The 24,524-nt window shown below is 33.6% G+C and overlaps 1 protein-coding gene across 1 annotated transcript in view; it reads right to left on the bottom strand.

The window, feature by feature from the left end:
- LRP1B (LDL receptor related protein 1B) overlaps window positions 1-24,524 on the bottom strand; it is a 1,772,547-nt gene that overhangs the window by 730,546 nt on the left and 1,017,477 nt on the right. The window contains exons 12-13 of the mRNA XM_054562474.1: window positions 6,701-6,881; window positions 452-671 (exon numbers count right to left, since the gene is read on the bottom strand). Coding sequence (XP_054418449.1) covers window positions 452-671; window positions 6,701-6,881 — 401 coding nt within the window. The remainder of the gene's footprint in view (window positions 1-451; window positions 672-6,700; window positions 6,882-24,524) is intronic.

Genomic DNA, 24,524 nt, shown 5'->3' on the forward strand with positions numbered 1-24,524 from the left:
TATCGACAGGCTTGAAGCTCAGTTTATTGTCTTTCAATTTCAATGTCATGAAGTTCTTTATTCAAATAAACGCATTATAATTAATTTTTCATAATATATGTTAAATTTCAACTTCAAATATTAAAGATATTTGAAAAGAGTTGGGTTACTTGGTCATAGCAAACTCATCAATAATGTAGAAAAGCTGCATTTTAAAATAACTCTAATATCCTGAGAGCTTCTTTAAAAAATTTTCACAAATGCTGACACATCACAATGAGCTGGATTTGTTCTCCGAAGCCCAGCGCCAGCTGCACCACTTAATGCTCAGCCTCCGTTAGCCACCCGCAGAGACTACTGGCAGCCTCCTCAGAGGGGTACAAATAGACTTCAAAGTTTTCTTAACACAATACAACAATGCTCCCTGAGAAAAGAAGCCCGTGGATTAAAACCAGCAGCATTTGTCTTTTACCTTCCTGTGAGTTCCATTCAAAAATATTTTTTCAATATGATCATAATAAGCATCACACCAGTATAAGGTGTTTGTGTGAAAGTCCAGAGTTAAACCATTTGGCCACAGCATCTTTGAAGTCACAAAAATCTGTCGATTGAAGCCATCCATCCAGGCCTTCTCGATCCTTCCCATGCTGTCATCTATTTCATCTTCCTCCCAGTCTGTCCAATACATCCAGCTAAGACATTACAAACAAGAGCATATACATGTTATTTCAACTAGCCACGGTATAGAGGGACACTTTCTCAGATTTGGCACCTTCATAAATCTAATTACATTCTGATTTTCGCCTATTTAAATGCATATCTGCCAAAGGGAGGAGGCAGCTCTGAAGTACCAAGGGAAGTAAGTTGTGTGTTCAGTGGAGCCCATTCCTTTGGACACATTCCAGAAAACCCACTACTCTACTTAATGGCCTGAATGATTAAGCAAGCAAACAATAAGTGCCAAATGTTGATTTTCTTTGGCATTGAGACCAAGTTTGGAAAGTGTTTTTTTGAAGCCTTACTAGGTATTTCTAAATGTTGTTCACTTCATAAAACATATAATCAATTATGTAATTAAAAAGCAGGTTGACTGACACGAGAACTCAGAACAGTCAGTTAATGATCTAATTAACTTTATTTAATCTCAGGTGAATTATTGTTTTTTAAGACAGACAATTGGATTGTCTTTGGTCTAAAAGGTACAATCATACTGCATTTGTTTGGTCAGGTCTAATTTACCTTCCTGATACAAATTATGTATATTTTATTGCTGTTTATTATTCCCCCAAAACCCACAGAAGATGATTTAGCTGTACATGAGTTTATTAATAGCAGGTTGACTGACCTTAAGATTCCGAACTTTAATTTCTATCTCAAACAAAGGCATCTACCTTTAATAACAAATCATTCTGTGTAAGCTATACAGTGGGAGAGCTGGCCTTGAGCTAATGTGCTGCAATTCCTTCATGAATAAGGTTAAAACCCTCCATTTATGTTGTTTTGGGGTCATGTGAAAATGCCTGAGTTATTAATTAAAGTTTAGGTTTTAATTCAGTCCCCTCATAAGAACTTTATAAAGTGCCAAAGCTTTCCTAAGCGGCTTACCCTAGAAATGCCTTTATTAGATTTTCTGCCTCCGCATTTCATGGATTTTGAAGAATTTCTGAGGTTAGCTCAGAACAACTTGTATCCATGACTAATAATCCTACAGTGACCTAAACAGGCGGATTTGGGGACACTGAGGCTGAAACACACCATCCATAATTTCATGCCAATGAAGTTTAAAAAAAAATTCTTAACAGTTTACAGCTATGTTGATATGCCTTTTAGACCTGAGGAAGTATAATGAAACTAGTGAGTTTTATTAAGTCAAAGTATGTTCTAATCCTAGAAATAAACATGACAATATGCTTATCTTGAATCCAATGTGTTCTTCAGGTGGTTTTATTATTGGAACAAATTAGTAATAAACAGGAGTTATTCTGTTTATTTTAATCCTATACTAGTTAGGTATAACTACTGGACTTAAACTACAGAAATCAATTACGTAAAAGGAAAATGTGCAATTATTTTTTTCTCTGTTGATGCTTTCCTAAAATCTTAAATACAGTTAATCAATGCACTTTTATTCTTGTTACTAATTTATAACTTGTTAAAATTGCAATTATCTTTCCCTCTAGTTTTTTTTTAACATAGTAACTCGTAGTCACCAAACATACACACTTTTGCATATGTATGTTTGTTGACTCTTTTAAATCACATATGCATATGCACATGAGGAATAGTTCTGGATATGCCAAGCATATTTGGTATTGTTTTATATTTGAAGAAATATGTTTGTGACATGATCTATTACTGATTATTTTATTTAAATAAAATTAAAAAGAAACACTTAAATAAAAGATACCAATCTGACAGAGACTATATTTTATCATCATCTACCCACTTCATTATCTGAATAAAAGTTATATTGCAAAAGTCTTATAATCAATATCGAATTTGAAAATTCTAAAATACAGAAAATAGAAAATATAATCTATAAAATAAGATGGAACAAATATTAATCTTTTTATATGTAGAACTTGGGTAGCTATTAAATCAAAATAATGTTAACCTGGCCCCTTGCTAACAGGAAAAAAAAAATTTCTAATTTTTATAACCTCTTCAAATAAAAGAGTTTTATGAAGTTTATCTTTAGACTTTCTATCAAAATAGATGCTTTCCTTTGTTTCTTAGTGACTTTTTTTGGTTATTTTGTAGTATTTATTGAATTTATGCTTGCATTGCATTTAATGATGCTACATATCTAATAATTCCAGTTAAACATCAAAATAACTAAAGGCATGGATTTTTTGTTCTTCCTATTTGTACCCTGTAACACTGTTTGCCCTTTTTTTTTTTTTGACATTAACCATGTCCCCCAATTAAATTGTATTATCTGATGGTCAATCATAGACATATTTACATCCTTAAGAACGTCTCTGTCATAGAAGTAAAATACATTTTGCTGTTGAAAAGTTGATTTGGTTACTGATATAATATCTAGATGTTTATTATTAATTGAGATTTGTCTTTCACTGCCTGGATGCACAAAATAGTTGGGGGAAAATATGCACTCAGCTTTGGACATAGATAATATAGATAATATTTTGAGAAGTGAGAACTGATAATGTAGGTTTCTAAGTTATTGATACGAATTATTAAATGTGAAATTATTAGAAGGAATGAGTTCATCTGCACAGATCAGCTTAGGAACAGTTCCATCCCAACTGATTCCTCCTCCAGCTTTAAACCCATTTCAATAATTGTTGAAACCTGCAATCCTATTCTTACAGTCTCAATCCCCACCTTTCTATTCCTACTACAAATGCTACAGTTGGTCTTTCATTCCTTTGCAAAATGAACTCCTAACGGGTTGCTTCCCATATATACCTGCGACACTCCTTTCATTCAAAGGAAAATGTGGCTTTTATCTTCAAAATCTTTCCATTATTCTTTTTTCAGCAAAATAAATCCAAACTTTTACTCACAACATTGAAGATTTTTGCTTATTTCTAGTTTTATCTCCTACTATGTTCCTTCACATACCCTCTGCTCTAGCTTTAAGGAAGTCATCTCACCTCAGCACTGCCACTCACTTCTCTCCCTCTAAACAATTACTATGACTGTCCCTTCAGAACGATGATGAACCATAGGACTGCACACCCCAAGCCCCTGGGACCAGCCTTATAAAGTTGGGAAATCAATTCTTCCATTAAAGCTCAATTCTGTATTATAAACCTCAGTAGTTTCTGAAAAGCACGTGTATCATTTATTTTATAGGTAATTTTGTGTATGTCTATCCTGAGGACAATTATTGTCTTACTGATTTCTATTGATCTGTATGGTAATCAAAAATATGCTTTAATAGAAAACAAATGAATTCTTTACAGACCCTATAATTGGCTGTGAAGCTTTTAATAAAGTACATCTCTAAAATGAGTCATATTTTCATTAAGAGGCAATCACAGATTTTCTCCTATGTACAGCTAAAAATAGATATTGTAGTAGAAAAATGTAAGTAAATCATTTTTTTCTTGAAATGTTTTGCTTAAAGTTATATTATGCTATTTTAAATGGAATCTCTGAACTAAAGTTTATTCCTCATTTTTTAAAATTGTATTTGAGTCAAACATACAATAAAGATTAAATTAAAACACATAATTTAAAAAAAAGAAAGAAACTACATTCAAGTTAAACAGTTATTTGGATAATTAAATTCACATAGACATCTATTTCTACTGTTTTCCTATCTATTCTTCAGAGAATAGTAAGATAAGTATTTTAATAGAAATACAATTATATTACTTTTCTATTTTACCCCTGCACTAAAGACAAAGTACAAAGTTCCATCACAATGGATGAGGACCCACTTTCCGGTCCAACTGCGGTCCATCTCAGTTATCTGTCCCATTGCTATCTGCATTCCAGCCCCATTGTTCTCATTTAGTTTCTCTGACACTCAATCCCTGCTCAAGATCGTCAAATGTACCATTTTCTTGATCTAACATACTCTTTCCCTTACTCTCCATGGCTAATTCATTCTCTACCATTTAGTCTCAGCTTACATGATGCCTCCTTAAAGAGGCCTTTCAGCAAAACTACTTAAATAGGTTTTTATCATTAGTTTCCATCATGTTAAACTTGTTGTTTTCCTATATCACTTTGTGCTATAGAAATCGCATTAGCTGCTCATTTAGTATGCATTTATTATTCTATAACCCTACTCCTAACCTTGCAGGTAACACAAGATGCTTCATGAGGATTAAGGTTATGCCTGTTTTTTTAACAACTATACACCTGGTGCAGAGCTCTGACCTAGTATGCTGCAAGGGAAAAAGACATACATACACACACATATATTTGTGCTCGTATGTATATGTTTTACAAGTATGTGCGCAAGAGCAGTGCCCTAGTTGAAAATCTGCAGAATGGAAGAAATATTAGCATCATTCTTTGCAGCACTACAGGTAAATATAGAGTCAGTTATAAGGCAATAATTACAAAGATGCAGATATTGCTTTAATAAAAAAAAGTCATATCACTCAGAATTGCCCTAAAATACTGTAATACTATGTTGGTGCTGTAGGTTTCAAATATACTTGAACGCCTGCCTACTAGGGAAGTGTTAAAAGGGATTCCTGTATTTGAAGAGAGAGAGGAATTATGGGCCTCTAAGTGTCCTTCCAAATCATATGGTTCTACGACCCCCATATCTGTGTCATCTTCCTGGGCACCACAAAGACCCTGAAACTTTATCAGAAAATATTTTTCTCTAATAGAATACTGAGAAAGAAGACACTGTTTTAAGACATTTAAAACACCTTGCTTCAAGTAGAATTAGACAATGTGGAATAAATATTTTCCTCTTAAAATTAATATTGGCTTGTTTTAAAGGTCAGATAGATGACTTGGTTTAAAAGTCCAAGAATAGAGCAGATAATTGTAGATCTACACATAAAATCACTGATATTACTTTATAATTATGTCTTACAGAAACACAATGAGTGCATTCACTACTTTGGTGTCGGACTGGGAAGAAGCACCCTGATTCTGTTTTCAACACGCATTATTCTAGGAAAGGCAAGTAGTGATTTCAGCTGATAAGAAAGTCACATTCCTCCTATTCAAATAGGGATTTTTTTGTATGTATGTAGTAAGCTATGAAGAATATTCATTTTGTGATGTTTTTAAGCAATGAAGTAAGCCATGGAGGGGATAAAAACCACATACAACAGCTGTACATGTAAAATATACAATCTATTCAATTAATTCTGAGATTCTGTTAGGAATTTTTGCACTTCAATTCTATATACATAGTATTGCTTCTGTTTAGGTAACAGCTCTGAATAAAAAATCAAAGGAAAATATATTCATAAGAACTGTACAAAATATCCCATCCTAAAACAACTAGCACAAACTATAAAATTAATTTACCATATAAAAATATGGTAATGTCTAAAATTATGTGATTACCAACCTAGACTAGTAAAAAGTAGCAGAGTATAGTGGCTATGAGTACAGCCTTGGAGACAGGCGGCTAGGGTTTAAATATCTATCCAATACAAAAATAAAATAAATACATACCTAATCTCTTAATAATCGAAGAGTTTTTGGAGATAAGTTACCTATTTCTTCTATGTAAGACAATGATGAATTTAGCAACTAATTTAAAGAATTGTGAGGATTAGAGAAGAGGAGCATGTTAGCCTATTCAACAAAATGTCTGGCCCACACTAAATGTACAAAAACACTTGGCTATTTTTTCCCATGTGTGGGTTCCAACTTATTACAAATTTGCATGCTAGTTTTGGTTATTTTTGAATACATCACATTTCAATAGCCTTTAAAATGTTAAATTGATTGATTTCCTTATTTAATTAAATATTTCCCTTGGTGTCAGGCTGTCTAAAATGGAGAATTATGGTGCTTGTCTGAATAAATCAACTAAATATATCCTTTATACAAATAATTTGTTTATTTTAGTTCAATGTATTTTGACATGTTTATTTAACATATTCTCTAGAAGAGGAAATCACTAAATAAGTATTTTTTTTCCAATCAGACCACTCATGTGTGCATTCACACATGAATTTAAGTAAAACTTTTACCATGAAATATGTAAAAAACAAATAAATTTAATACATTTTTTCTTACATAAAAATGATTAAATATTTCATACCCATTAACAGGATCCACCACAATCCCTCTGGGATGGGACATTTCTCCCTCTAAAAGGGTCTTCCGACTCTGAGAAGCCTTTTCCAGCCTGGCCACATTAATGGTTTTCCTATAGCCATCATTTGTCCAGTAAAGGTTATTTCCGATCCAGTCCACAGCAATGCCCTCCACATTATCCAGATCTGTAAAAAGCAATAAAAAGAAAGGAACAAAATTTTTAGTAGTGCCCACTGTTTATGTTCTACTTAATAAAAAGTTTTATTCAAAAGTAAATGAATTCTTCTTAGTGTGATTTTTTGCAAGTATTATCATTCCAGAGAATATTTTTCAATTTTATTCTGAATGTCATTTTATCTGAATGAGAGACCCTCTTTCAATATATTTTATTTGAAAGAGGAAATGTCAGGAAAAAAAAGAAAATATAAGTGATGTGAGTAAAAAAGGGTGAAAGATAAGTTCTCAGAACAAAAATAGAGTGATACAGACTCTTCAGGAAAAAATAATCAAGTAATATGAACAAGTAATATGTTCTGAAAATGTGTTAAAACTCGTAATATTTAATTTGAGTAACCAAAATAATATGAACACCCTCTTGCCAAGAAATATGCAGGTTCAGCAGAAGCAAGCCTTTGAAAGCCCAGAACAGGCTTTCATCCTGGAAATGTATGAACAATAAATTGCAAAGAACACTGAAATATTTCCATATATTCTAGACTTGTTTTTAAAAGGACACTATTGCAGGCTTCTGTAAGATATAGGTAGTAATAATTCAAAGGGATATTACAAATATATAATCTTGGGAGTTAATCTAATTCAAACACTTTACAGAATGGAAAATTCTATCACTTTAAAGTGAAGGTTTATAGTCTACTCTCACACAAGAGGTGGTAGAACGGAGACAAAAGTCCAAGTCAGATAATTCTCAATGTAAAGTCCTTTAAAACTGCACTGTTCCTATGGGGAGTCCTGCCGTTGCTTTTTCCCATTTTGTAAACTACTCTCTAACCTTTCCACAACATCATAATGACAGTTCTGTTCCCTTATACCATGGGAAATTACTGTGAACTCCTTCTCTTCCCTCAAAACCAAGGAAGCCCCTTTTTCCTTGGTATGAAGTAGAGAACAGGAACTTCCTGAACAAACCAAGAGGTAGTAATTAGAGACTGAGCTGTGCATTCACTCTCCTGGGGGTCTGCATAACATTCCCTCACATGCAGGTGCGGTACATATTTGCTATTATTGTATTCTTTAATCACTGCCCCTCTGACCTTGGAAAAAGATTTTCTTCGGTGACCTTTTCTGCTAATCAGTATGTGCCTCAAAATGACTAATACAACATGTGATTTGATCTAACTGAAAATCCCATTATAGTGAATCAGATATGTTCTCAATTTCACTAAGCTATCTGCTTCATTACCATCCAATATGAGTAATTTTCACAGGTTAATTGTGCCTATGCTTTAAAAAGAAGTTTAATTTTCTCTTTACTTTATTGACACTTAATTTTATGACCACTTCCCTGCTCTGGCATAATGGAAAGCGAATACAGCAGTAGTATGCTCTTTTCTTATTACAGACTGTAGCTGACTTTTACCTTGTTAGTTGATTTTCAAAAATTGTATTACATTTGAATTCTACTGCAGTATGGAAACTTCCTCAATAATCTATTTTTAATTTTTTTTTCCTTTTGACACGTTGCTTAAGACTTTTTACTTTTTCATAGTAAGCAGTTGCAATATTATCTGGATTAAAATTTTGTTTCTGACACTTGGGTAAGCAACTCAGTCACGTTGTCTTTAATTTCTCCATTTGTAAAATGAGGGTAATAGCAACCGCTCCACAGTGTGGTAACAAAGGGTAAATTAGCTATTGCATGTAAAATAGCCAGCGTACTGACTGTAATACTGAAAATTCTCCATACATGCCAGTTTTTATTAATTTATCAGATAAAAATAAAATTTTATATAAATCCTGGATCTTTTCCTTATGGGTCCCACTTAATAGAAACATACTTTATATTTTTCTTTTAAAATAATTATTTAGTAATATTTCTTTGCATTTTTGACCAGTGACCAACTTTAACCAGAAATTGTATATGCAGAGTCTGTTGTGAATAAATAGTAAAAATGGAAGGCACTGAATTCTAAAAAGCAGAATCTAGTAGTTAGGATCCAAGTTCTGGAATCACATCGCCCAGGCTCTGCCACTCACTACACTGTCTCTCTAAGTGAGCAAGTTACTTAGTCTTGGTACTCTTCAATTTCCTAACCTTTAAAATGGGTGTATGTTTTCTTACTAGCCCAAGGGCATGTATCACTCTTCAAATGCAAAAAAGGTGTTTGAAAAACAAACATTTGCTAGAGTATATTTATTTGATACCTTTGGATAAAGTTCAAGTATTCTACATTCCAAAATTCGTAGCATTGTTTTAAGGATTAAATAAATTAACATATGTAAAATTCTTAAAATAATGGTTGGCATATTAAATGTATAAATGTTTCTATTAATATTATTAATAGGGTATCGTTATTAGAGTAATCTTCTCTTTAGCTTCCTATCTAGTCTATTAAGATAGCAATGAAATAATTAGCCTAGAGTGCTTTTTTAATGTTGTTAATTTTATGTTTGTTTTGTTTGTTTTTATCTATTCTGGGAAGAACGAAGCTGAATACAAATTTTAAAGAAACTTACAAAAGAGTCTATGTGGAAACTTGGAATCATTTAAGCCTATCATTAACAGGGCATGGAAAAATTCTCTCTCTTATACTTGTAGGACAAAGCCTAAACAACCAATGAATCCTTTCCTCGACAAATTATACATTGATAAGGGAAGTGGTCTGTCTCTATATCATCTGCATATCATCATGTGTAGCATCTGCCTTTAATTAACTTCTAACTTAGATGGAGTGCTAAGATACATAGAGCATTGTTTTTACATACATTTGATTTTTTACTCAAGAATGTTTGGTTGGGGCCTGCCTGAAACTATTACAAAAGGACCAACATCCTTCAACAACACAATCAGGAGATAAAGAGTTTTATGGCATGACAATTTCATGAAACATCGATGACCAATAGAAATACTAATTAATAGCCCAATGGCCCATGGCTATTCAAAAAAATATACAGGGAGTTTGTTTGATAACCAGGGCAAGTTCAAGTATTCTACATTCGAAAATCAACATTTACTACTGTTAGTTATTATTATTATTATTATTATTATTACATAACTAATGGTAAAGAATATGAATATTTTTTGAATCTGGTAAAAATCTCCCTTAGGTTTAACAAAATATCCATTTAATTTATCAATGGGTAAAAATGCAACATGTTTGTACTTCTATTTTTTTAATAAAGAAAACTGCAGTAGATAATGGCTTTTGTAATTATTTTAGATTATGTGTATATGTTGTATTCTAAGTGAAAAAATTGAGACATCCATATACTTCATATAAAAAAATGGCTTTTTCATGCACTCTCTAAATATTTAACATTGACATTATTTTTGCTTAAATTATTAAAACCTTACCTTGGTAATCATTGTTCTATAAAAATAACTTTTATAAATAAATGTAATATATAAATATCAGTTAAAATGCATACATCTCATCAAAAGACTTCTCAATTAAGTGAAAAATTCTCTAGGATAGCAATGTTATTTCCTACAAATGATGCCTATCATTAAGGAAATAAGGATAAATAAGGAATTATAATAAAATTTAGGTAAATTAAAAGGAATAATTATATATGATTTCTTTATTTTAATTTATTGACTTTAAAAAGAGAGCAAAACATTGTCATTCTACTTATTTATGTATTCATTGTCTTATTCTTAAATGTGCCCTGACCAGGGCATATTTGGAAAATGCTGTAACCAACTCAGCTACCCGGCCAGGGCTGATTTATTTATTTAAAGACTTAAAACATATAAATAAGACAGAAAAGTAATTGAAATTAATTTAATACCTTGGATTAGATACAATAAGGATTTTAAAAAGAAAAGAAGAACATACTTCTAAAATTAAAACATCATTATAGGTCAGTCTGATTTTTAGGTACTACACATTTATGGAAAAGAACAGGATTAAAGTTTTCTTTTAAATTTACTTTAATCCTCCCTCAAAGCTATGCTTATTGATTTTGAGAGAGGGGTAGAGAAGGAGAGGGAGAGGGAAAGAAATATTGATAGGAAGCTGCAACAAGCAGATATGTGCCCCAAATGGGAATCAAACCTGTGAACTTTCAGTTTAGAGTATGACACCCCAACCAACTGAGCCACATCAGCAAGTGCAAGAATTAAAGTTTTATATATTAAAAATGAAATTTTATACTTTTAATAATAGGTCCAAGATTAAAAAAACTAAACAGGCTAAGGATGGGCGCAGTGATCTTAGTTTTGTTAAGGTGCATAACCTGTATATCCAGAGTAATCTATAAGTCTTGATGCTTTACAATAGAATTTGATTAACATAATAAGGGATTAATTAGAAATGAATTGCTATGATAAAAACGCAGTGTCTGCATTTTTCTAATGTATCCAAGTCTTTCTATCCTTAGTATGAGCATTATTTTTATGAGTTGGAAGGAAGTATTACAAGTATCTGCATGAGTGCAGAGTATGGGCACACGCCTTAAATAGCTGGATGCACAGTCTACAGGTACACATGCCTCGGGCCAGGGATGTGGCACTAAGCCAGAGGGTCAGCACTTGGACAACTCTCTTGCTTCATGCTCATGTAGTTCACAGCTCATAAGCATCTGACATAAGTGAATTAAGCTGACTTAATTAACAGTGTGGCAGTAACATTTACCTGCTGAATTTTTTATCTCAATGAGGTTGGTTACAGGAGTCTTTGATCAGGTTCGTTTTCCATATAACCTGTCTCCAATGGCATATTGTCAATTTTGATTTGGGGGGGGACATACAGATTGTCTATGAAACTGAAATATTTCACTTTTGTTTCAGTGATGAGCATACATAAGAGTAAAGAGAGCGCCACAGTATATATGCATTATAGTTACCAATAAATTAATATAAAGTAATGATCAAAATGAAAGTTTTCAAGAGCTGTTAAGAACTGAGATTTAACCTTCCTTTCAAGTCAAGTTGGCCTATTATGGTTTCATGGATGATGAGAGATGATGCAAGACTTGTAAGTCAGGTATAAAGGATATTATTGCTCATGGCACAGCAAGAAGAATAGCTATCAGCAGATTGGTATCAGTTCCCTTTATCCCAGTCTCAGGGAAGTGACTGGGTTGGGTTCATACGGATGCCTTCATAAAGTGAGTTGCATTAGAAGAGGAGAATTTTAGACTTAGGAAACCCAAACCTTCCATAATGGGCAATAAGAAAGTCCGCCCCTTGTACTGAAGGGATGCTCCATCTCTTCTTCCAAAGCTCTTTCCTATACTAACATCCTTGTAATGATATTTCAGAATAAAAGGCAATAAGAGCCTTCCTTTAGTGTTGGAAGCAACCTAAATGCCCATCAGTAGATGATTGGATCAAAAAATTATGGTACATATACACAATGGAATACTACGCAGCAGAAAGAAAAAAAGAAGTACTAAACTTCGCGGCAGCATGGATGGAACTCGAGAGCATTATGCTAAGCGAAATAAGCCAGGGGGCGAAAGACAAATACCATATGATCTCACCTATAAGCGGAACCTAACCAACAATACAAAGATGCAAGGAAAATATGACCAGCAACACTGAAAGGAAAAGAAATCAACAGAGACAAGAGGGAAGGGGGGGGGGCAGGGAAAGAGAAGGGAAGGGGAAAGTCAAGGACATATAGCAAGGACTCATGGACAAAACCAAAGGGGAAGAGCTGAGGGAGGGAGGGAGGGAGGGGACAAGGGAAAGTGGTGGGGGGGAGGCAGAGACAAATGTATTTAAATAAATAAATAAATAAATAAAATTAAAAAAAAAAGAGTGAAAAGATAGCTAGTGTGGGTGAGAGTGTGGAGAGGGCAACCCCTGTGCACTGTTGGTGGGAAAGTAAATTGGTGCAACCATTATGGAAAAAAGTATGGAGATTACCCAAGAAATTAAAAATAGGACTATGATATGACTCTGTAACTCACTTCTGGATATATATCCAAAAGAAATAAAATCACTGTCTTGAATAAAAATAAATAAATAAATAAAATTTAAAAAAAAGATATGCAGAAATCTCCATGTGAGAGATCCATGGAGATTTACCTCACCAGGAAAGGTCCCCAAAGGTCATAATTTGATCATCATTAATAAATAAAGACAGAAAGAACACACAGAGTGTACAAATATTATCTCAAATTATATACCCTGGCTGGTATGGCTCAGTGGATTGAGCGCCAGCCTATGAACTGAAAGGTCTCCAGTTCGATTCCCAATCAGGGCACATGTGTGGGTCATAGCCGAGGTCTTCGGTGGGAGGTATGTGAAAAGCAACCAATTAATGTATCTCTCTCACATCTATGTTTTTCTCCCTTTCTTTCTCCCTCCCTTCCTCTCTCTAAAAATGAATAAATAAAATCTTTTAAAAAATTTAAAAAAGTATAATCCTTTCTGGGTTCCAGACTATAGCTCTTAATATCATTCATTAGATTTATACTACCACACTTTAAAGCATATTGTTTAATGAGTCATGTGTAATGGTTAATTTTATGAATCAATTTGGCTAGACTGCAACACACAGATATTTGTTTAAGCATCACTATGGATATGGCTGGGAAGATATTTTTTAGATGATATTAACATATAAATCTTTGAATAAAGCAGATTACACTCCATAATGAAGGTTGGTCTCACTCCATCAGTCGAAGGCTTTAAGAGAAAACAGGCTGAGGTTTACTTTGAAAGAGGGAATTTGGCTTTTAGACTGTCTTTAAAATCTAACTGCAGTATCAGTGCTTCCTTAGGTCTACCACCAGCTGACCTACCCTCTAGACTCTTCACAATTGTGTGAGCTAATTCTTTAAAATCTCTTTCTCTCTCTTTCTCTCTCTCTCTCCCCTGTCTTGCCCCCCCTCCTCTCCCTGTGCAAATCCTATAGGTCCTGTTTTTCTGGATAACATTAATATACTATCACCAATCCTGTAATAGGAAAATGATTTTGCTGAATGTTCTGAGCAGAAGACGTAGACTTCATTCTTTTCAGGTGAACACTGCAAGGTATATACTATGGAGGGCAGAGTAGCTTCCAATTTAAGAAGCCTCCTACAGTGAGTGTAGCGCTCATTTTACAATACTCTTTAATTTTTGCAATAAATCAGAATTGTGTGGAAGATATTTTTAATGTTTTTACTTTCTGTATATTATGATTTTTTGACATCTTAAAAAGAAAAAGAGAACAATGTCCATCAGGGGGTGAGGTGTGGGGAGACTTCCCTTCCTAGAAATAACTAATTGTTAAGGATAACAAAGGGTCCAGTCAGAAACATGTTTTTGATTTGCAAACTAAGCAATTCTGAGTCTCACCTCCTCTATCTAGTCTTTGTACCCCAGGAAACAATATTCCTCTATATTAATCATCCCCAAGTCAGGTTCCAGACAGCTAGTGACCATTCCTGTAGTTTAAAAACCCATGGGATTTTTCAAACTAGACGAACCTAACCTGTTTATCCTGTCCTGCATTGCCTTTTCTTCAGAAACTTTAATAAAGACTGTGGCCTAATGCTTTCCATTCACATTTGTCTTTTGCTTCCTGACCAGCCCGGTGTCTTTCCCTTAGGTCCCTGAATGATGTGCTGTGCCTTTCTTTTCTAAATCTGTAAATATTATATGCTTTGTTTTCCTGAGCTTCCCTCTGTCTCCACTTCTGGTCACATATGACTAACTGTCCCATGAAAAAATACAAAATATAAGTCCTCATTGTGACTGGGAAAAAAAGAAAGTACTTTCCATTAATGCCCTTTAACTACCCAATTCTGCCTACTTACTGAGAGAGAACAGAGCAAGAATTGCCTCAACTTCTGAAGGCAAAATATCACAGCTATTCTTGCATATTTCCTTTAGTCTTATGAAGTAGGTTAGACTTTATTAAAATAAAAACACTTCAGAACTTATTGCTTTAATACTAAATTACTCAATCTCTTTCATATTAGATGAAAAGTCAACTCTAATAGAAATCATGTTTTATTGTTATATTTTAATATGTTTCATTTTTTTGGCATTTGATCATTTAAATACTCAGTTACATCACTTCAATCGCTAACTCTCACTGAAATTTTTAAACAAGGTTGTGCATACTTTGTTACATATCACATTTAGTGAAACACAAGATCATTAAATTTCCAGTTGAGCTGAAAAGCCAGAGGCTGTAATCTTCACTGTTTTATCATTAACACAACAAAGGACAAACATGTTATCTCATGTAACCGGCCTACTAAAGCTTACCTTGCTATTCTACATTAAAGAAAAGGATTCTTGTTTCAGACTCACATTAATAGCCAGAGAGAAAAAGAATATGAAAATGCATGTGTGGGTGTTAGATAAATGTAATAAAGCAAGTCAAGCCCTTAACATAGTAATTGATCTCAAAAAGCCCTTCTATAAAGATCAAAGAAAATGCACAATCACAGCCCTTCTTAGTACTCAGGCAGCCCCACAAAACTAAAGCAGTGAGCCACATAAAAATAATTATAAACCTGGGCAGAAACCTAGTTATAAAGTATTTTACCCCAAATCAGAGTGGCTCAGTTGGTTGGGCTTTGTCCCGCTGAGCAAAATGTCATTGGTTTGATTCCCAGACAGGCAACATGCCTGGGTTGTGGTTCGTTGTTGGGCCGCATGTGAGAGGCAACCAACTGATGATTCTCTCACACATCAATAGTTAATGTTTCTGTCCCCCTTTTTCTTTCTCCCTTCCCCTCTCTCTAAAAATGAATGACTAAAATCTTTTTAAAAAGTCAGTATTTTAGAGATAAAAAGAAGTTAAAGACTCATATAGTCTAATGTCTACAACTAATGAAATGAAGTTCCAGAAAAGTAAAGTGACTCACAAGGACCTGCATTAGTTAGTAGTCAACAAAATAACAACAGTGGAAATTTGACTCCTGTTCCAATGTATGTATGTACTTTATGTTAAAGATTGATCTCTAGAACGGTAAAAGAAAAATCATAAATAGTATCAAGAGTCAAAGAAAATTAATGCAAGCAATGATTCATTAGAAAAGAGTGGTACATAGAAGAGGGGAAAGAATTGGAATTAGGTAACTAAGATCACTGAAGGAAAGGATGTTACACCAACTTTCTAATAAAAAACCATTATTCTCAATGAACTATAACTTTATTTTTTTTTACTAAAATATAAGTGATGGCTGACAATATAGAGATTCAACAAATGGGTGTATGAAGGAAAGTCATATATTAAAATCAAATGTAACGAAAAACTGGGGCATTGATAGAAGATACATGAGAATGAGAAGACATAACTAGTAAATTAATTATGAAAAACTGGTAAAATTTGAGAAAAGTCTTTAGTTAATAGCAGTACATTAAGACTAATTCTGTTTTCTGTTACTGTGATATTGTTTTGTAAGATATTACAGTTAGGAAAAGTGGTATGGGGGATATGGAAACTCTCTATGCTGTTTTGAATTTTTGAACAGACTAAATAAGTCAGTTCAAAATTGATTTTTAAAAATGTAATAAAACAAATGAATGTTCTTGGAAATGCATTATTTTTAATATACAGAGGATGCCAAAGGTAGATAGATGTAGCATAATCTGTAGGGAAAAGGGAGATAACTGAACTATCAATATGAATATTTTGGTACAATTTTGGTGCAATAAGCTAAATTGCACAGCAAAACCATAAAGGAAATTAGTGCAGAAAAAATAATCTAAATAAGTATACAGTAAAAAGCCATTCAAGGTAAGTGTGCAGTTATACAAAAACCAAAGCAAAACAAAACAAAACAAAAAAACCCCAAAAACATAATGTGAAGTTGTGTAAGAAAATGAGATGTTGATGTGGAATGCCTGGGAAAGTGTGTTAAGACAGTTATGTCTCCAATGTGTTAACTAAAAATCATAACTGTTTTCATCAAAAATTGTAGTTGAAGTTCACATGAATCATGAAAATATGTAAAAAGTTTATAAGATTCCTGGAAAATCATCAGGGAAGCCCATTATAAGAAAAAATTCAGTAAATACCTATATAACTTTAGATAATAAAAAAATAATAATTGATCTCTTTCTTACTTTAGAACAAAAAGGAATAATTCCTCAGTCAATCTTAGCTTGATTTAATCAGTTTAATTACTTTTTAAAGTAATGGCAGTCAAATTAAAGGGCCCATTCATCCATTCACTGAATATTGGTTGTATAGCTACTGTAAGCCAGGGGCTGTTCTAGGCCGTAAGGATATGTTGATGAACAAAACTAACAAAAAACTTGGAGATCTTGAAGTTTACATTCTTACTGCTGGACAACAAACAAACAAAGTATATCTAGGATAGGTACTCAAGAGAAAAAGTACCCAGAGAAAGGGGTAACGATTCAGGACTGCAATATGGAATATATGTATTTGTACAGCTTTATGTGGGAGGCCAGGAAGGGCGAACCAAGGAGATGGCCTGTCAGCAAAGACTTCTGTGAGGTGAAGGAGCGAGGCATGGAGACACGTGCTAGAGCAGTGGTCCACACACAAGGAACAACACGGGCAAGTGCCCTGAAGCGTGACCATGCCCAGGGCGTTCAGGGGATGACTAAGGGAATGTTGGAGAGAAGCCACAGGGATATTACAGATTAGACAGCAGAATAACAACTTAAAGGAACAATATTTCTCCCTTGTAAAATCACAAGTTTTTATGCGGAATGTTTATTTTTTTAGTTGATTATACGTCACATCCTCATGAACAATTAAGTGAAGTGAGTTCTTATGACTTGTGCTAATTTCCAAAGGTCTTATCTGTTGATATTAAGAAAAACAGTCCCCAGCGGGCCTTCCTGAGCGTACTGAACTGTGAGACATCTGTCTTCTCATACTGAACAATTTCTATAGCTAGTCACACAGGCAACTAAACGAAGGGCTCTGCTGCTGTGTAACTGTTCACTCTACAAGTCAGGGGCCTTGTGTATGGAGTCTCATTTTCTACTGTTGGCACCTATACAGTGCTGGCAGTTTTACTTCCTGCCATCATGTAAGACAGGATTTCCCAACATTGGCACTATTGACACTGTGAACCTAATAATTTTTCATTGTGGAAGGCTGTCTGTGCATTGCATAATATTTAGCAGCACTGGACTCTATAGTCTAGATGCCAGTAGCACCTTCTTCCCCAACTGTGATGAGCAAGAATGATTCCAGATATGAGATATCCTGTAGAAGACAAAATTAGCCTTGCTCTATGAGGTTGGAGTTCTACCTTTAAAGTGGGGGAATATATCTCAGACATTTTATAGTCCATTTTGATTTCTCTAAATATGAATTTATTTGGCATCAAATAGAAAGTTGTTTGCCATATTTGTTTGGCAAAGATACATAAGAATATTAAATTGGTTATCTGTAGCTAGTAGAGTAGTAGAGTAGTAAATGCAAAAACTACTATACTTTGCAATATTCAGTTTCTAAGTGCACCAAGTTTCATTGAAATTCCATGTATAAAATAGTTAAAAGGAGAAATGCTAGATGTTTCATAGCAAGTCATTGTGACAAACATTTTAGAAATATTTGTCTCAGAATGATGTATTTTTCATGTACATACATAGATACCTTTTTAAACTTCAAAATAGTTAAATTTTGGTGTGTTTTTTTTAACTTGATATAATAGTGAGTTAAATTTTACAATTCAAAATTTTTCAATTTGAAATAAGTTACAAATAGCTTAACAGCTAAAATATCAATGTAACTGTTTCTGGCTCAAAATGTATACTGTTATTTTTGATGTACAATAAAGGTTTATGAAAAATTGTTTTAGTAACAGAGATAAAAGGGTTAATTCTTCAGCCAAGAAAACACTGCTGTCTTGTGGAGGCAGATATATACTAGTCAATGAAGAAAATATATGTATTAAATTATTTTTTTATAGTTATTAGACTATCACACGCATCAAATGTGCTAATATCACAATATAATGATTCAAATTATCTAAATATTGCATATTACAATAAATTAAAACTAAGTTGTTTTAATATATGAAAATATCAGAGTCAAAATTCATACTTTGATGAGAAATTTGATTCCAACTGCACAGGAAAAGTAAAAAGAAAATCAAAGTTAATGTACAGAGGAGAGTTGATAAGTAATTTAATGAAGATCTGAGATAGTCATCATTTCCTTTTTCTGTGATTTTGGGGAGAGGGAAGAGGGTCAAAAAGGTTTGAGGATACATAATATAGTTTCCCACTTTAGGTATAAATGTAGAATAAATCTAGTCTGGAATAAAGAGACCATATAATAGTTTGCTATTGTAAATCTGGAAAATAAATGTAATTTCTGTTAAAAAGTAAACTATCTTGAATAGTGTAGGGTTATTTTCCCTCTTTTCATCATATATGCAACCTGGATATTTGTGGATATCTTGTTTCTAAGATAGTGTCTGTCTTGTGCACTGGTGTATCTCCAGGGCTTAGAACATTTCTTATATATAAGAGGGTCTTAATAAATGTTGGTTGTCTAAATGAGGCTATAAATGAATGACTCACTATCATGCCATGAGTAATTCCAATTTTCCTTCCAATGACACACAAGATTTTCCATAATTATTTGTCACTTCTTTCATAAGCCCTTTGATCCAATCATGTGTGCTGGATTATACTACTTTTAGCCAATTAATGTGCTGTTCTGGGAAAAATAAAATGACTTTGGTGCCAGAGAGAATATGGTATCTTTATTTTCCTGCTGTCTTTCACTTTAGTTTTATAAGAATTTCCATAATAAGACCTTCCTTTATTTGTTTTTTGTGAAGGTAAAATGAAATAACATGTATAGCACCTACGAACAAGAGTAGTGAATAAATATTAGCAAAGTTAGCTCCTTTCCCTGCTCTCACAGGCATAATTTTCTTTCCCATAGCTGTAATTTTTACTTCCTATTCCAACTCTTTTCTTGCGTCTTTTCATTTTCTCAATCTTTCAGCTTTTGCAAAGCCAAAAGAATATTCTATCTGCTACACAAATCTCTTATTCCCCTTTAAAACGCAACTGTACTCTAAACTCCCTTAGTGTTATTCGTATTATATCTACATCTCATTCCTGACATTTTCCATGCATGGTCTTGTTAAATTTACTGATGTGTACCCACTTTTGCATGTTTCTATGGAATATGAAGGAAAGATAGTAGTTTAATTCATTCTGGAAACTCCTAGTAGAGATCAGTATTATAGACTTGATGGATACATGTAAAATAAAATAAATGAATGAATGAATGAATGTAAGCACAATAGGTTTGGGGGAAGAAAAGAAATAAAGGAGTTGGGATGTGTGGCTAGCATATTCACTGCAATATCAGTGAAGAATCCTCTCCTATTGTTTCAATGTGGTGATTATCATTCTGATATTTTCATAGAGTACAAATTACCTAGAAGAAAAATTAATATAAATCCTTAGTTTAACTACTTGATCATTAAATCTATTCAAATATTTAAAATTATAGAAAATGTTTTTTATAGAAACTACTTACAAATCAAATCAATCTAAAAGGAAATCACACATATGAGAGTAGCCAGCTTTTACCTGGAGACATGTCACTTAATCAGCCTAAATCTATATCACACTCCACTGTTTGATGTATACTATCATTACTCTCAGGGGCATCAGTTGGGTAGTTTTTAACTTAAATAAAGTACTATGAAATGTAAAAAGGCAATAAAAATAAAATATTTTCCTTACTTGCCACCTTAATGTTGAATGTGCTAGGGTATTTAGAATGACAGTAATGTAAGGATAGGTAAACTATATTCAATAAAGAATGAGGTAAAATGAGATAATCATGTAAAGTGCTTGCCTGGCACATACACTGTAATCATTCACTGTGTCTTTTTTGCTTGCTTGCTTGCTTCCTTTCTTTTTCTTTTTCCTTCCTTTCTTTCTTCCTTTCCTTTCTCCCTTCCTTTCCTTTCTCCCTTTCTCCCTTTCTCCCCTTCTTTTTTCTTTCTTTCTTTCTTTCTTTCTTTCTTTCTTTCTTTCTTTCTTTCTTTCTTTCTTTCTTTCTTTCTTTCTTTCTTTCTTTCTTTCTTTCTTTCTTTTCTTTCTTTCTTTCTTTCCTCTCTTTCCCCTTCCTTCCTTCCTTCCTCCCCCTCCCTCCCTTCCTCCCTCCCTTCTTCCTTCCTTCCTTCCTTCCTTCCTTCTTCCTTCCTTCCTTCCTTTATTTCTTTTCTTTCCTTCTTTCTTTCTCTTTCTCTCTCTTTCCCCTTCCTTCCTTCCTTCTTTCCTCCCTCCCTCCCTCCCTCCCTCCCTCTCTCTCTTTCTTCCTTTCTTTCTTTCCTCCAACAAAGGATACTGGTGGCTTATAGTTTTGTTTTTGTAAACTTTTCTAAGTTAACATTTACTGAATGTTTACTATCTACATCTGCATGAAACTCTTAGAAGATGAGCAAGACATGGCCCTTTCAAGGCCTGTAATTTGAAAATTACAGTTCACATTTAATATTATTTTGTCTCCATTTCAGGTGTACAGCAGAGAGGCGAGGCAATCACACACTTGAGAAAGTGCTCCCCCTATTTCCAGTATCCATCTGGCATCATAAATAATTATTACAATGTTATTGACTGTATTTCTTATGCTGTATTTTACATCCCCCTGGCTGTTTTGTAACTAGCAATTTGTACTTCTTCTTTTCACTTTTTTTACCTAGGTCCTCAATCCCCCTTCCTCTGGCAACCATCAGTTTGTTCTCTGTATCTATGATTCTGTTTCAATTTTGTTTGTTCATTTGTTTTTGTTCTTTAGATTCCACATATGTACAAGTGAAATTGTATCATATTTGCCTTTCTCTGACTGACTTATTTCACTTATAATAAAACTCTATAGGTACATTTGAGGAGCTATACATAATGGCAAATATATGCACATACTGTGTGTGTGTGTATCTATATCTATATCGATATATACATATATATATATATCTGCATATATATGTTACAAACAAAAATTATAAAAATGTCATGAAATTACAGAATTGAAGAGCATTACTTTATGACCTGAGATTGATAGTTCAAATAATTTAAATTCTTTACTTAATATTTTAAATGTTTGACTCAATATTTTACCTTTAATTAAAAAAAAAGAATTGTGAGACAAAATTGATGTTTTCCTTTTGCTCCATCTTAACTTTATAATCCTCAAATTAGTTGAAAAGTAAAATGTTATATAGGACTTTCCAAAATAAAGTGTATGTAGGATATAAAAAGAATTGCTACTGAAGCTATTTTTTCATAGCCAACTAAGCCATTACTGGCAGTAGTTAGATGTTTGTGAAGATGTAAGGCAAAAATTATAGTACAACTAGCCTGCAGTAAGAAGACACACCTTTATTTAGAAAAAAGCCCTCATGTAAATTTAAAAGAAAGAAATTTGATGGTATAAATATTTAGAGGGATAAATATTAACAGAAAAAAACAAACTAAAATAAAAGAAAATAAAAATTTAGGCTTGTTCATTTTAATAAAGAAACAATGTTTTTTTAGCACTGGGCACTGTGGCTCAGTGGGTTGAGTGTAGCCCTCAAAAGCCAAAAGTAGCTGTTTCAATTCCAGGTCAGGGAACTAGTTTGTAGGTCTGGGCCCTGGTTGAGGTTTAGAGGCAACTGATGTTTCTCTCACACATCAATGTTTCTCTCCCTCTTTTTTCCTACCTTCCTCTCTTTCTAAAGTAAATAAATAAAATCTTTAAAAGTAAGAAACTATCTTTGAAAAAGAAAACATATTAATGTGAATAAAAGTGAACATAGCTTCACTAGTTGCATTAAAACTCTTTTTATAACATGCTTAGCCATAACTGTATTTCATTCCTTTGTACTAGTTATTTTCTTTTAAACTAAGTTATATATGAATGCATTTAATTTTCTATAAACAACAGTCAGATGTAACTAAAATAATTTGCATGGCCCTCCTAAGAGGCAATCACTATGAAGAGGTTATTTGTTGGGAACTGTACCACCTGGTTTCAGGAAATGTAGCCTCGCCAACAGGTAAGTGGGTCCCAAGGCTGGAGCTGAGCAAGGAGGTCTTTGGAAAATAGGCCACTGAGGAGACAAAACCTGTCCCCCTGACAGGGGTGCAGACCCTGCCTCCCTCACATCACCATGCCTGGCCCTGGAAGATGGCTGGTTAGTCAATGATGGGCAAGACCCCTCGGTGGAAGGGGCAACCTAAGATAGGCACAGTCGCATAGGGGCCATCAGGGAAGGACCTGGGAGACATAGAGAAAGGGCAAAAGACCCTCACCCCTCGGCTTTGATATGGCTGGAGTCCTCATTCTATCTAAAAAAAGTCTCCTTATCTCTTGGCGGCTCTACTCCACCCTCCTATCTCAGGCTTGAAACAATAACTAGAGGCAGGTACAGCCCTAAACTGGATCGGGTGGTTCCCTGGGGAAATCAGGCCTAGAAGTAAATTCCTTGAAGCATGCTTTGTTTTTTCCCTCAAAGCTATGATAACCTGCTTATGCTGAGAAGGAAATTTATATTATTTATAGACCCTGACCCTAAACCATTTGGTACTCTTATTTTTATTCATCTTGGACTCACGCAAATCGGTGTGTTCCTGCTCTTTGTCTTCTTCAAACATCACCTATTCTCTGTAAACATAAACATACTGATGTAATGAGATTATCTGTACATTCCTACTACCTAGCTCCCACTAATAACCCTTTCAATAAAAGCCACTGAACACAGGGGCTTGAGGCATTCTCCACTAGAGGGAATCGCCACCCCCTTCTTCTGGCAGACCAAGAAAGTGTCTGGAACGACTTATTTTATTTGCCGAATGAGGACTCAGAGCAGCTCTGCGGGCCAGAGCCCTACTCCACCTCCTTTAATAATCTTCCAAAAATGTTAATATACTTACATAAATAGGATCATCCTGCCTGCCTCAGGTTAAATTATTTGTTTAGTCTTATGTTTAATGCTTTGCCTCATTTGTAATTGGACATGCATTCAACTAGAGTGCAAACTCTTTCACAATGACAATCTTTTATTTTTAGATGAATATTTTTCCTACTTTCTGGCAGATTTTTGGCAATTAAATTAAGTTTTATGCAGGTATTGAATGGAAATCTTAACAATAAATAAAGATCAGTTTTTGAGATAACCCTTATTCATATCATCCTGTACCATATATTTAATATGAGATTTTTACTGATAATACATTGACCAATTTTTCTTTTTGCAAGTGAAAAGCCCCACCACTTTATTTTATTTATTTATCTATTTATTTATTTATTTAAAAATATAGAATGAGCTTATTAAAAGAGGAGAACCTTATTTTGTTGTATTAAGTGATTTTTTTTTAATGTCTAAGCTATTGATGTTTAATAACATCACAAGGAATTCCCATGTATTAATAAGTAATAGTAGTCATTTTTAAAATATGATTCTATGCTAAAGTGAAGGGGGCAAAAACAGTTTTTAAAAATATTTCAATCTTGATCTTCAAATTCCTCTTTGCATTAATGAATTATAGAAATGCAGACTTGAGTTTCACTTGGAATGCAGAGAGCCACAAAAGAATATGGAAACACAAAACAATAAGAGAAAGCCTAATAACTTGAATCGTTGTGCATTTGGCAGAGAATAGGAGAAAGGGGCAATGGCCATTAAAGTAGATATTTTTTAAAAATTAAAATTATAAATATTATTAAAACTAAGTGTGATTTAAAGCAAGAGTTTAG

Source organism: Pteronotus mesoamericanus, unplaced genomic scaffold (genome assembly GCF_021234165.1).
Source record: "Pteronotus mesoamericanus isolate MK-2021 breed Mesoamerican mustached bat unplaced genomic scaffold, CSHL_Meso_final scaffold_651, whole genome shotgun sequence".
Taxonomy (NCBI): Eukaryota; Metazoa; Chordata; class Mammalia; order Chiroptera; family Mormoopidae; genus Pteronotus; species Pteronotus mesoamericanus.